A 14,639-nucleotide genomic window follows, 5' to 3' on the forward strand; every position below is an offset into this window, starting at 1 on the left:
TAAGTTTTAATCGCGTAAAGTGCATGAGCATCAAAGCAGTACATTGTTTAGCAAAATCACACCCAGTCAGACAATGGAACACAGATGGAGTTTATTGTAAAAAATCTAGTAACAATGTCCCACAACAAAAACACAAAGATCCAGCAGGATAGCCTAGTACAACCACTAAAAACAAGTTAGATCCACAGGACAACGACAGTCCACACACCCGGTCAGGCACTTAGGGAGGCATGGAGAAAACCAAGCGATATGAAAGAGGCAAATACATGAATAGAAAGGAAAGCAGCAGGGTGAGGACATAAACCTGGATATACAGTTAATAATTGGGAAGACGGTTGTTCCAATTGACAAGAAAAACCCACAGACAAATAACTACTCATTGTTACCTTAAGTTTACATAATGATTACACACAACCTAGTGCGGAAGTCAGACAGTCTATAGCATCTATTGAACGTGGTCTCTCTCATACTCTTGAAGTCTACATTATAAACTGGTTGGCTGACAGCCGTGGTTTATCAGACCGTATACCACGGATATGACAAAACATGTATTTTTACTGCTCTAATTAAGTTGGTAACCAGTTATTAATAGTAATACGGCACCTCGGGTTTGTGATATATGGCCCATATATCACAACTAAAGGGCTGAATCCAGGCACTCTGCGTTGCGCATATGAACAGCCCTTAGCCATGGTATATTGGCCATATACCTCGGGCCTTATTGCTTAAGTATATCATGTAGCTATAGCTAACCTCTTTGTGCATGCTTGAGTTCACTTGGACCTCTCCATTTTAATCTCAATCTTTTCAACATCACTTTCTTAGTGGCATCTTTCCAATCCAGAAAGACACGCGATCACTCGACTGACTTTCTTCTGCTCAGTCACACACATGCACACTTGACTTAAATCAAACTAAGGTCAGTAAACTCATTTCTAGGAGATTGTTGAAAAGCACCTCTGGTGTCAATATGGTATATATATATATATCCATTTGTATTCCTGGCCTGATATACATAGGTTCTACAACAACAAAAAGTATTTTAAATCATATTCTACTTCCTCAGGTTATAGAGTGACATTTAGAAAGTAACAAATCCTGTGACGTGGTTTTGATCTGATCCGTTCCTACAGTCACTTAACAATAATAGTACAGTCAACATATTCCTTATGATGTCAGCCAGTGAAAATGTCTAACACTCAATTGTTCCTATTAAGTACCTGGAAAAGTTATTCCCATATTGCAAATGACCAATAACTTACCAGTAATCCCCTACAATAGTATTGCATATTTAAACTATTACAACAATACATCATTTTGTGTCTAATAGCATGGACAATCCTATAGACCATCTCATGTAGTGTTTATTAAAAAGCTTGGAGGACGATTTCTTCTGTAACCTGTGCTACAGTATGATAAAGGACTGAATAGGAAGAAGACTTTGTTCCTAACACAGAAATACAGACTAGACTAGGTTGGTTGAACCGAGGCTGCGGCCGTTTCACAGCATTACTTCTACAGTATTGTGTAACTGTCGGTATTCCATGCAAGTTGCAACATTTGAATGACCGAATAACCCTATCCCTTTACAAGTCCCCGCAGAAACACCAAGAGTAACAGACGTGACCTGTTCATCTCTGCCGGTCTGCCAGCCTATCAGAAGGAGTGCATTATGGGTTGTGCTGAAACTGCTGGTCTTGAAGATGGAGCGGGGGGACTGGTCGCGATATGATTGGCATGTGCAAACTGCCAATTAAACGACCAGTGGTGCCCATTCACTCTGTTTCCGGCCATACTGAGGAGTGGATGGCGCCAGAAGTGAAGAGTGGAAGCCAAAAAAAAAGAACATCTTTATTTTTGTTGCTTAGAGCTAAATGTATTTAGTTCTAATTCATATCGGAGGGAAGTACTCTGTTTAAAGGGTCAAAGCAAGCATTAGGGCAGACCTGCTTACCTGCATGTCTGTCAGCTCTTTGTGGAATCGCTTGGCCAGGTCTGGACCATTCTGCATTGTAGGAATTTGGTAGGTCTGAGGGAGGGGAGAGAAAATAAATCTGGAGCATTTTGTTTGAGGGCAAAACAAAAGGTTTTCAGAAAAATGTAAATACACCAAGGCTTGTGGTTACCTTCCCTTTGTAGAGCAGGCTGCCGACAGGACAGACCACACACGCCGTCCCGGCACCAAACACCTCCGTAATCCTGCCTGAGTCCAGAGCACCGAGCAGCTCCTTCATGCCCATGGTGCGCTCTGTCACTTTGAACTCTCCCTGAAGGAAACAAAACAAGTCCGTATGACTGTGCATCACTAGAATCCCAATAAAATAATTCTGCTAACCATCTTCTGTCTTCTATGTCAATGGATTACACTGGTCTTAAATCCTCTCTATTGGTTCTCAAATAACTCATCTTTTCCCATTATAACCTCCCTCTTCCTCCCCTACTTACCCATTCTCTGGCCAGGTCTAGCAGAGACTGTCTGGTGACTCCTGGGAGAATGATGCCATCTAGAGGAGGAGTCAGCAACTCTCTCTCTGCATACAAACAGGTACTCTTACTCACATACATAAGCTGTACACTGTTGTTTGGAGTTGAACAGAATTCAACATTTCAAGTTGAACATTAACATCCAACAGGGGGAAGCACTGACACAGCCTATTTTGACAGTTCAGGCAGACACTAAGCAAACAAACAGACATACAGACTAGAGACAGTCAAACAGACATACGGTACCTTCAGAAAGTATTCATACCCCTTCACCTAGTCTGCATTTTTGTGTGTGCCTTCATTCAAAATGGATTAAATATTTTTGAAAAATCTCTCAATCTACACATAATACCCCACAATGACAAAGTGAAGCACATTTTTACAAATGTATTGAAAATTAAATACAGAAATCTCATTTACGTGTACATACCCGAGTCAATACTTTGTCGAAGCAACTTCGGCAGTTATTACAGCTGTGAATGAGTCTTTCTGGGTAAGTCTCTAAGAGATTTCCCCACCTGGATTGTGCAACATTTGCCCATTATTCTTTTCAAAATTCTTCAAGCTCTGTCAAATTGGTTGTTGATCATTGCTAGACAACCACTTTCAGGTCCTGCCATAGATTTTCAAGTAGATGTAAGTCAAAACTGTAACTCGGCTACTCAAACATTGACAGTCTTATTTTGAGGTAGAGTTGGCCTTGTGTTGTAGGTTATTGTCCTGCTGAAAGGTGAATTCATCACCCAGTGTCTGGTGGAAAGCAGACTGAACCAGGTTTTCCTCTAGGATTTTACCTGTGCTTAGCTCCATTTATTTTTTTATCCTGAAAACCTCCCCAGTCCTTAACAATTACAAGCATACCCATAACATGATACAGCCATCACTATGCTTGACAATATGGAGTGGTACTCAGTAATGTGTTGTATTGGATTTGCCTTAAACACAACATTTTGTATTTAGGACAAAAAGTGAATTGCTTTGCCACATATTTTGCTGTATTACTTAAGTGCCTTGTTGCAAACCGGATGAATGTTTTAGAATATTTTATTCATACAGGCTTCCTTTTCCCTCACTCTGTCATTTAGGCTAGTATTGTGGAGTAACTACATAGTTGTAGATTAATCCTCAGTGGTATCCTAATTACAGTCATTAAACTCTGTAACTGTTTTAAAGTCACCATTGGCCTCGTGTTGAAATCCCAAAGCGGTTTCCTTCCTCTCCGGCAACTGAGTTAGGAGGGACGCCTACATCTTTGTTTGACTGGGTGTATTGATTCACCATCCAAAGTGTAATTACTAACTTTACCATGCTCAAAGGGATATTCAGTGTCTACCAATAGGTGCCCTTCTTTGCGAGGCATTGGAAAACCTCCCTGGTCTTTGTGTTTGAAATTCACTGCTCAACTGAAGGACCTTACAATTATCTGTATGTGTGGGGTACAGAGATGAAGAAATCATTAATAAATCATGTTGATTACTATTATTGCACACAGAGTGAGTCCATGCAACTTATGTGACTTGAATTTATTTAGGCTTGCCAGGGATTGAATAGTTATTGACTCAAGACGTTTCGGATTTTAATTTGTAATTAATTTTACTTTGACATTATCACTGGCCTATTGTGTGTACACCAGTGATAAAATCTCAATTTATTCCATTTTAAATTCCGGCTGTAACACAACAACATTTGGAAAAAGTCAAGGGTTGTGAATACATCCTGAAGGCGCCGTACAGACGATAGACAGTGAAACAGACCTCCTCCCTCATTTGTCCAGTAGATGAAGAGGTTCATGGTGCCGACCTCTGTGATCTCCTCCTGCTCTCCATACAGCCACAGGACCTGCTGACAGCCCTGCTTTATGGCCTCATTCTGCACTGATATAGTAGGCCCATAGTTACTGACAGAGAGAGAGATGGAAAGTATGAGAGTGAAGGGGAGGAATAGACATGGGAGAGAGGAGGGATGGTGGAAAATTTCGTTTCAGAAGGCAGCTCCCTTGGAAACACAGCTCCTCCTGCTGGGGGGTCTGACCTTGTGAGAGAGGTCAAACAACATGGCTACCAGAGGGCAAACAGGACATTAAGTTCATGTTCAGGTACCATGCAGCCAACATTTTGTAATCTAGAGGAATGTGCATGGTTAAAATAGCTAAACAATTACATTATAAGCCTCAAACTGTCTCTATTCAGAAGTAAACTTGGGGCCCCAGAGTCAGACCATATCTTGATAATTCCATGACGTTATACAAGAGTTGTTATATAGCTAATAAGCTATTAAGAAACCACTCTCGTTTTTTGGAAATTCCAACGCAACAAAGCAACCCATTATTGCTTTCGTAAATTGTTCGGTCACTTCTACTTGGAAGTGTGTGTGTGTGTGTGTGTGTTAAAGTGTGATACTCACCCCCCCATCTTGTAGGCTCCGACCCCCCCTCTACAGGCCCTGACATAGCTTGGGTCTGCCAGCAGAGAGACTGGGCTAAAGGCCCCTGTGGTAAAGTAGGGCCCTACAGGACCCACGATGCAAAATAGTAGGGCTTGGCTGGACCTCGACACACCCAGGGAAGGCTAAGGCCAGGAGGGGGAGAGGGGAGGAAGGAGAGGGGTGTTACTGGAGGAAACAGTGACAGCGCTATGTCACTACCTAGGGCCTACCTAGGACCTAAGTGTAGATGGTTAAAAAATAGATATGATCATTTTTTTTATTTAACTAGGCAAGTCAGTTAAGAACCAGTTCTTATTTACAATGACGGCCTAGGAACAGTGGGTTAACTGCCTTGTTCAGGGGCAGAACGACAGATTTTTACCTTGTCAGCTCAGGGATTCGATCTAGCAATTTTTCGGTTACTGGCCCAACGCTCTAACCACTAGGCTACCTGCCCCCCAATGTGAAATCATGGAGACTGTCTCCTGTGTCTGTGAGAGGGGGGGCAGTGCTCACCTCAATCCCAATGTAGGTGGGTCTGATGTAGAGGCTGGCGTCTAGGGAGTAGGGGACCCAGTCCTGGTCCACCTCCACCAGCTTCCTGATGCACTCCAACAGCTCCACCTTATCAAACAACTACACAGAGACGGGAGGGACAGAGGACCTGTAACTACTTGGTTCAGTTCAATTGAGTGGAAAACCAGAACCCGGGTTCTTCAGGACCAGGTCTGAGAGAGACTCACAGGGAGACAGCTGCGGTCAGCAGTGCGGTGCATCCTCTCCATGTTCAGGTTGGGTCTGAACAGACGGATGTGATTGTCCACTCCTCTGAACGCCTTCATGCCCTCAAACAGCTGAGAGACAGACACAGACATACTGTTCATACATCTGGCAGAATGAACCATCTCTGAAAGAATAAGCTAGGTGACTTGTATCAAGGACCGAGGTCTCAGTAAGACAGTGCTAGCCTCGTCAGGCAAATTGACCACTGCGCTCACATTTCCTTTATGAAACAGAATGTGAACTATTGCGACGTCTGTCTGGTTTTACGAGGCTAACATAGCCAAATGTCTCCTATGTCTGCACTATGGCTCCTTCTCTCACCTCTATGGAGTAGTGCAGGGCAGAGGTGGCAGGGTGCAGCGACAGGTTCTGAAAGGGCTTGATCTGGGGAACCTTCCAGCCCTCTTTCTCTGACCAATAGATGGTCAGCATGTGGTCTGAAAACTGCTTGCCAAACACCAGGGAGGCGGGGTCTGGCTTGGGCTTCCCCGCAGTGTTGCGCTCGATAGTGAGGTCTGCGGCCTGAGAGAGGAAGCGGGGCGGAGCAGAAGAGACAGACGGACAGACAGACGAGGAGGGGAAAGGAACAGAGCGAGGGCCGAACACAATGATTTTCTTTATTGTAATGAAAGGGCTTGCTTGGAGCGGAAATTAATGGTAGTCTTGGGAGCCAATTAAGCACTTAAATTAAACTGAATTAAATAATCAAAGCACAAGGAAGTGAGAGAAGGGAAGAAAGGGTACAGAGTCACGTGGTGGACTAAGAAAAAGTTTGATCAAAGAACCCCGGGCTGACTGGTAGGCTACTGAACACGTGCCAAATGACACTTCTACCTGTAAACAAGCTTCAGCCGGCCTCTGTTAATAACAGCCATGCCTCAGAGTCATGCCAAGCTCCTAAAAACCTCCTGTGTTGGGGGTTGTGATGACTCAGACAACAGAGAGTAATACATTGACTCAGGAAACTGTCTCAGGTGTCTGGTCATTACTTCTCCTTTATATATTACCTTGAATGAGCTGGCAAACCGCAACGACCCCAAAGAGTAGGGGATGGCTTGAATGAACCGTCCATGAAGTGCCTAATAAACAAGAGAAAACATTACATTTAATAATCTCGGTAAAGTTAAAAGAATATAGGCTATCAGAATTCACATTATGACAAATAACCTACTAAGAGCCTTGTAATACAATCTACTCTCACACTGGAAACTTGCCTTCACAACCAAGGTGACAATGTTGTCCCTCTTCTAGATAAATGTAAAGCACCACACGTGTCTGTTGTGACGTTAAAAAAAAAAAATATATATATATATATATATATATAGATACTGTTCAGTACCTGCACTGTGTAAGGGACAGCTGGAGCAAAGCAGTAGGCTGTAAATACACTAATAATATATACACACACTAGAGGTCGACCGATTTATGATTTTTCGACACCGATACCTGATTATTGGAGGGTCAAAAAAAGCCGATACCGATTAATCGGTCGATTTAAAAAAAAAAAAAAAAAAAAAAAAAAAAGTATTTGTAATAATGACAATTACAACAATACTGAATGAACACTTATTTTAACTTAATATAATACATCAATAAAATCAATTTAGCCTCAAGTAGATAATGAAACATGTTCAATTTGGTTTAAATAATGCAAAAACAAAGTGTTGGAGAAGAACGTAAAAGTGCAATATGTGCTATGTAAGAAAGCTAACGTTTCAGTTCCTTGCTCAGAACATGAGAACATATGAAAGCTGGTGGTTCCTTTTAACATGAGTCTTCAATATTCCCAGGTAAGAAGTTTTAGGTTGTAGTTATTATAGGACTATTTCCCTCTATACCATTTGTATTTCATTAACCTTTGACTATTGGATGTTCTTATAGGCACTTTAGTATTGCCAGTGTAACAGTATAGCTTCCGTCCCTCTCCTCGCTCGAACCAGCAACACAACGACAACAGCCACCACATTGAAGCAGCATTACCCATGCAGAGCAAGGGAAACAACCACCCCAAGGCTCAGAGCGAGTGAAGTTTGAAACGCTATTCACGCGCGCTAACTAGCCAGCCGCTTCGGTCACACCAGCCTCATCTCGGAGTTGATAGGTTTGAAGTCATAAACAGCGCAATGCTTGATGCACAACGAAGAGCTGCTGGCAAAACGCACGAAAGTGCTGTTTGAATTCATGTTTACGCGCCTGCTTCTGCCTACCACCGCTCAGTCAGATACTTAGATATACTTGTATGCTCAGTCAGATTATATGCAACACAGGACACGCTAGATAATATCTAGTAATATCATCAACCATGTGTAGTTAACTAGTGATTATGATTGATTGTTTTTTATAAGATACGTTTAATGCTAGCTAGCAACTTACCTTGGCTTACTGCATTTGCGTAACAGGCAGACTCCTTGTGGAGTGCAACGAGAGAGAGGCAGGTCGTTATTGCGTTGCAACCGTACAGTTAACTAGTCCAAGATTGGATCCCCCGAGCTGACAAGGTGAAAATCTGTCTTTCTGCACCTGAACGAGGCAGTTAACCCACCGTTCCTAGGCCGTCATTGAAAATAAGAATGTGTTCTTAACTGACAACCGAGTTCCAACCTGCCACTGGAAGCAACGACAGCACAAGAACTGTTCGTTGGGAGCTTCATGAAATGGGTTTCCATGACCGAGCAGCCGCACACAAGCCTAAAATCACCATGTGCAATGCTGGAGTGGTGTAAAGCTTGCCGCCATTGGACTCTGAAGCAGCGGAAACGCATTCGCTGTTGTGATTAATCACGTTTCACCATCTGGCAGTCCGATGGACAAATCTGTGTTTGGCCAATGCCAGGAGAACGCTACCTGCCCCAATGCATAGTGCCAACTGTAAAGTTTGGCGGAGGAGGAATAATGGTTCGGGCTAGGCCCCTTAGTTCCAATTAAGGGAAATCTTAATGCTACAGCCTACAATGACATTGTAGACGATTATGTGCTTCTAACTTTGTGGCAACAGTTTGGGGAAGGCTCTTTCCAGTTTCAGCATGACAAAGTGTGGTCCATACAGAACTGGTTTGTTGATCGGTGTGGAAGAACTTGACTGGCCTGCACAGAGCCCTGACCTCAACCCCATCGAACAACTTTGGGATGAATTGGAACCCCTTACACACAACCTGGAGGTTTGTTTTGGGTTATTGTCCTGTTGAAAAACAAATGATAGTGGGACTAAGCCCAAACCAGATGGAATGGTGTATCGCTGCATAATGCTGCGGTAACCATGCTGGTTAAGTATGCCTTGAATTCTAAATGAATCACCGACAGTGTCACCAGCAAAGCACCCCCACACCATCACATCTCCTACATGCTTCACAGTGGGAACCACACATGCAGAGATCATCAGTTCACCTACTCTGCGTCTCACAATGACACGGCGGTTGGACCCAAAAATCTCAAATTTGGTCTCATCAAGTCTCTTCTTATTATTGATGTCCTTTTAGTAGTTGGTTCATTGCAGCAATTCCACCATGAAGGCCTGATTCACTCAGTCTCCTCTGAACAGTTGATGTTGAGATGTGTCTGTTACTTGAACTCTGTGAAGCATTTATTTGGGCTGCAATCGGAGGTGCAGTTAACTCTAATGAACTTATCCTCTGCAGCAGAGGTAACTCTGGGTCTTCCTTTCCTGTGGCGATCCTCATGAGAGCCAGTTTCATCATAGCGCTTGATGGTTTTTGCGACTGCACTTGAAGTAACTTTCAAAGTTCTTGAAATTTTCCAGATTGACTGACCTTGATGTCCTAAAGTAATGATGGACTGTTGTTTCTCTTTGCTTATTTGAGCTGTTCTTGCCATAATATGGACTTGGCATCTTCTGTATGCCACCTGTACCTTGTCACAACACAACTGATTGGCTCACACACATTAAGAAGGAAAGAAATTCCACAAATGCACTTTTAACAAGGTACACCTGTTAATTGAAATGCATTCCAGGTGACTACCTCATGAAGCTGGTTGAGAGAATGCCAAGAATGTGCAATGCTGCAAAGGGAGGCTACTTCGAAGAATCTCAAATATATTCTGATCTGTTTAACACTTTTTTAGGTTACTACATTATTCCATATTGTGTGTTATTCCATAGTTGATGTCTTCACTATTAATCTACAATGTAGAAAATCTACAATAGTAAAAATGTATTAAAACCTTTGAATGAGTAGGTGTCCAAACGTTTGACTGGTACTGTATGTTTTGGCCTGTCTGGTGAAGGTATGCAAAGTGTGTGTGTGTGTGTGTGTGTGTGTGTTGGAGACATAGCCAACACCTCATAGCAGGCATGTCATTTCTAGGGAAAACCACCTCTTTGCAATGAAACGTAATTTGACACTGTATTTCCATGCATTGAGATTTCGCTTTTATCGTAAAAAAACACCTTTCACATGTTAAAAGCTTACATCTGTAGTTTCTGACTGGCTAAAGATTCGGAATAATGTAATCCACCCTAAATATTCATTACTGCAATGTTATTTGCATAAGATTTCAAATCTGTTAAAGATCGTATTTTTACGCCACACATTTATTTATCACCCCCGCTCCAAATACTGGCGCAAAAACACCACTAGGCCTATTAATCTGTGACTGCACGCATTATGTCGACACTGCCAACATGAATAACGTCACCAAATGCAGTAGCTGCGCCTGGGTAGCTGATAGACTGAAGGTAAAGCAGCGCGGGACGAGTAGCACATCAGTTAAACAAGTAAATAGTGGAGGTCCATTAACTCTTACTTGTTCAACACATTAGCCCCGCATTGTTAACTATTTACAGAGACGATCGAGATAAACAGACAATAGCGATAAAAGAGAGTGATCTTTGGACTCACCGTCCTCAGAGCTGCCATCGCCGCAACGTAGCTAATGAATGGTAAATGTGTCCGTGTGGGATCAAATTCTATAAACGGTGGTCATTTGCGTTCCGTATTGGACCTTGCCATAATAACAATGTTCTTGAGATTAAAATAATAAAACAAATTCGTATCTGATATATATTTCTTATATATTTCATTTGTAAATTGTGCAATAATAGGTTTGCAAATTCCATTGAATTTCAAGGCTATTTTACCTTTACACGAAATAAAGACATCATCTGAAGACATGCTGGTATGAATACTGAATTCATTGTTAATAAAATACACAGCAAATTATAATGGAAGATGGTAATAGTCAGCACAGCAGTGTGTTGTTGAAGATGACATAGGCGTGAAGAATCTCTGCCATCTGGTTGGACAAAACAGACAGGGTTAGATGGGTTCGAATAAACGAGGTTTATCAAGTGGAGATGGCCACGATTGGTCTACCACCTGTGTCCAATTATATCAGTGCATTCATAACAACCGAACCATTACGAAACTTCTATTCCATAAATGCAACTCGGGAAGCATTTCCCGGTTGCACACTTTTTATGATCTTTGAGTTTCACAACTTCCTCTAGTGCACCACTGAGATATACAGTATATTAAATACTAGGCACTCTGGCTATCACACTCACAGAATCTATGTAGCTAAGCCTACTGACTGAAAATAATGAATTTATCTTATATGCAAGTGGATGCTATACTATGGGAGGGTTGCAAAATATTTTGTCTAATATATGTCTAATTGTTACTAATCAAATGTATTTTACTGTATTCAAAATGTGTGCATTGTAAATAAAATAATCTATTCCAAGTAACCTTAGTTTAATCAATGTGGGCATCTGTGTTTTGTGGAGCCTGAATCACCTGTTGGTCTAGTTTCATTTAAATGTTGAATTAGGCCTACTCTGGGGATATCTCCTGGGGATTTGTTCTACCCTGTAGCAAAACAAATGACACATCCATGTCCCTGAGATTTTTGCTCTGGAGTTTGGAGCATTGTGAAGAACATTAAAATCATTCAAAATACTTCACCAGAAAGCATGACTTAGCCACAGAGGATCATTAGCTTATTTAAAAGAAATTGGGCAGCGCATGTAGCAATAGGCCTAGCTAATTATTGAGATGCGGCTGTCAGTGAAAAGCAATGCATCTAAAATATGTGTGAAGATAATGTGTCTTGAATAAGTATGTGGCGATATTGGTGCATCTCTCTCCAGAATGCGCTCAGCTCTCCAGAATGTGATTAGCTGTCACATATCTTGAAAACTTGAGCGCTGACATGCAAAACATTTTTTATATTTATTTTTTATTTCACCTTTATTTAACCAGAAGGGCCAGCTGAGAACAAGTTCTCATTTACAACTGCGACCTGGCCAAGATAAAGCAAATCAGTGCGACACAAACAACACCGAGTTACACATGGGATAAACAAACGTACAGTCAATAACACAATTGAAAAATCCATATACAGTGTGTGCAAATGTAGTAAGATTAGGAAGAAATATTAGGCGAAATATTTACAATTTAGCAATTAACACTGGAATGGTAGATGTGCAGAAGATGAATGTGCAAATAGAGATACTGGGGTGCAAAGGAGCAACAACAACTAAAAATAACAAGGGGATGAGGTAGTTGGGTGGGCTATTTACCAGAGGTAGGACCAAGTCATTGTTTTACAAGTCCCAAGTCAAGACAGGCAAGTCCGAGTCAAGTCTCAAGTCAAGACCGTCAAGTATCGAGCCCTAAACAAGTCATAATGTGCTCTTCACCAAATGTAATACCATTTCATATTTTTAACAAAAGTAATAGTATATTACATTTATGCAAATCATGAATGCTTTTAAAAATATCTATATATTTATTACTTTCCAAATAAACGTTATATTTCCATGGAAATACATGAGTAGCCATGAGAAAGACCCCCCCCCCCCCCCCTCCCCCCTCTCCCCCAATAGTGATTGACTATCGAGGATCACTATGGGGCTCGATCAGGCTATATAGGCTTGTACACAATCGCCCAACCTTAACACACACACACACACACACACAACCTTAACACACACACACACACACACTCTCTCTCTTTGTGGTTACAGTAGGCTAACGTATGTCAATGGTTTTAGGAACAGCAGTAACAACAGAATTTTGGCTACCAACTGCCTAGCCAGTTGTATCGCAATCTTGGGTGCAATGATCGCGTTCCCACACTGACTGACTGTGTGGAGGCTCATTGATTTAAAGTTACGTTAGCCTACATGATACACCAGTAAAGTAATAAAATACAGTGCCTTGCGAAAGTATTCGGCCCCCTTGAACTTTGCGACCTTTTGCCACATTTCAGGCTTCAAACATAAAGATATACAACAGTATCTCGGACCTGCCTGGTGTGTTCCTTGTTCTTCATGATGCTCTCTGCGCTTTTAACGGACCTCTGAGACTATCACAGTGCAGGTGCATTTATACGGAGACTTGATTACACACAGGTGGATTGTATTTATCATCATTAGTCATTTAGGTCAACATTGGCTCATTCAGAGATCCTCACTGAACTTCTGGAGAGAGTTTGCTGCACTGAAAGTAAAGGGGCTGAATAATTTTGCACGCCCAATTTTTCAGTTTTTGATTTGTTAAAAAAGTTTGAAATATCCAATAAATGTCGTTCCACTTCATGATTGTGTCCCACTTGTTGTTGATTCTTCACAAAAAAATACAGTTTTATATCTTTATGTTTGAAGCCTGAAATGTGGCAAAAGTTCGCAAAGTTCAAGGGGGCCGAATACTTTCGCAAGGCACTGTATATAGCTGTCGGCTATATTAGCCACGACTTAGCATTCTTTGTGCAAGTTCAAATGTCGAAGAAAGTTGGACATTTTTGCACCTCCGTCTGTAATTTTCTTCCCGCATGTTTTGCAAGTTGCAATCCGTTTTTTGTTGATACAGCATCGTCTTTATATCTGAAAATAATCATTTTGGGTATCAACTTTCCAAGGGCTCCATCTGAATTTACTCACTGACATTCCTCTGCACTGCCACGCACAACTTTTTCTCAGCTGGCACAATTTGATTGGCTGCTGTCCGATTCAAACTGTAATCCTTTAAATGAAGAGTTGATGCGCTGCACGCTTTTTTAAATAGCATAATTTTTTATATTTGTGCTTGGAGAGGGTATCAGACCGAGTCATAAGGCTCAAGTCCAATTCAAGTCACGAGTCATTGCTGTTAAAGTCAAAGTCAGAGCGCAGTGGTGGGTAGTATATGGGGCATTGGTGACAAAACGGATGGCACTGTGATAGGCTACATCTAATTTTCTGAGTAGAGTGTTGGAGGCTATTTTGTAAATGACATCGCTGAAGTCAAGGATCGGTAGGATAGTTAGATAGGTAGTTTTATGAGGGTATGTTTGGCAGCATGAGTGAAGTATGCCTTGTTGCGAAATAGGAAGCCGATTCTAGATGTAATTTTAGATTGGAGATGCTTAATGTGAGTCTGGAAGGAGAGTTTACAGTCTAACCAGACACCTAGGTATTTGTAGTTGTCCACATATTCTAAGTCAGAACCGTCCAGAGTAGTGATGCTAGACGGGCGGGCAGCGATCGGTTGAAGAGCATGCATTTAGTTTTACTTGCATTTAAGAGCAGTTGGAGGCCACGGAAGGACTGTTGTATGGCATTGAAGCTCGTCTGGAGGTTAGTTAACGTAGTGTCCAAAGAAGGGCCAGAAGTATACAGAATGGTGTCATCTGCGTAGAGGTGGATCAGAGAATCATTATCAGCAAGAGAGACTTCATTGATGTACACAGAGAAAAGAGTCGGCCTGAGAATTGACTGCCAGAGGTCCGGACAACAGGCCCTCCAATTTGACACACTGAACTCTATCTGAGAAGCAGTTGGTGAACCAGGCAAGGCAGTCATTTGAGAAACAAGGCTGTTGAGTCTGCTGATAAGAATGTGGTGATTGACAGAGTCGAAAGCCTTGGCCAGGTCGATGATGGCTGCACAGTATTGTCTTTTGTCGATGGCAGTTATATAATTTAGGACCTTGAGCGTGGCTGAGGTGCAA

The 14,639-nt window shown here is 41.8% G+C and overlaps 1 protein-coding gene across 2 annotated transcripts; it reads right to left on the minus strand.

Moving 5' to 3' along the window:
• Positions 1-72: 72 nt before the first annotated feature.
• Positions 73-10,645, minus strand: LOC109898706 (branched-chain-amino-acid aminotransferase, cytosolic-like). Of its 2 annotated transcripts, none has more exons than XM_031827863.1 (11): positions 10,548-10,645; positions 6,699-6,770; positions 6,013-6,213; positions 5,652-5,762; positions 5,425-5,544; positions 4,888-5,051; positions 4,239-4,381; positions 2,446-2,531; positions 2,127-2,267; positions 1,955-2,029; positions 73-1,795 (listed from the first exon to the last, which is right to left on the minus strand). In XM_031827863.1, the coding sequence occupies exons 1-11, from the start codon at positions 10,563-10,565 to the stop codon at positions 1,754-1,756; spliced, it is 1,173 nt and encodes a 390-aa protein (XP_031683723.1). In that variant the 5' UTR covers positions 10,566-10,645; the 3' UTR covers positions 73-1,753. The 2 variants fall into 2 exon arrangements, with proteins under 2 accessions (XP_031683723.1, XP_031683724.1); XM_031827864.1 differs by having other exon boundaries at positions 6,013-6,383; positions 10,548-10,590.
• Between the last annotated feature and the right edge of the window lie 3,994 nt (positions 10,646-14,639).

This window comes from Oncorhynchus kisutch, linkage group LG6, assembly GCF_002021735.2.
Source record: "Oncorhynchus kisutch isolate 150728-3 linkage group LG6, Okis_V2, whole genome shotgun sequence".
NCBI lineage: Eukaryota > Metazoa > Chordata > Actinopteri > Salmoniformes > Salmonidae > Oncorhynchus > Oncorhynchus kisutch.

Excerpts from the sequence above, each read along its gene's own strand:
- LOC109898706 (XM_031827863.1), bottom strand. Across the intron at positions 4,382-4,887 it reads GGAGCCTACAAGATGGGGGG|TAACTATGGGCCTACTATAT; the intron begins GTGAGTATCACA and ends TCTCTCTGTCAG. Across the intron at positions 2,030-2,126 it reads GCCTGCTCTACAAAGGGAAG|ACCTACCAAATTCCTACAAT; the intron begins GTAACCACAAGC and ends CCCCTCCCTCAG.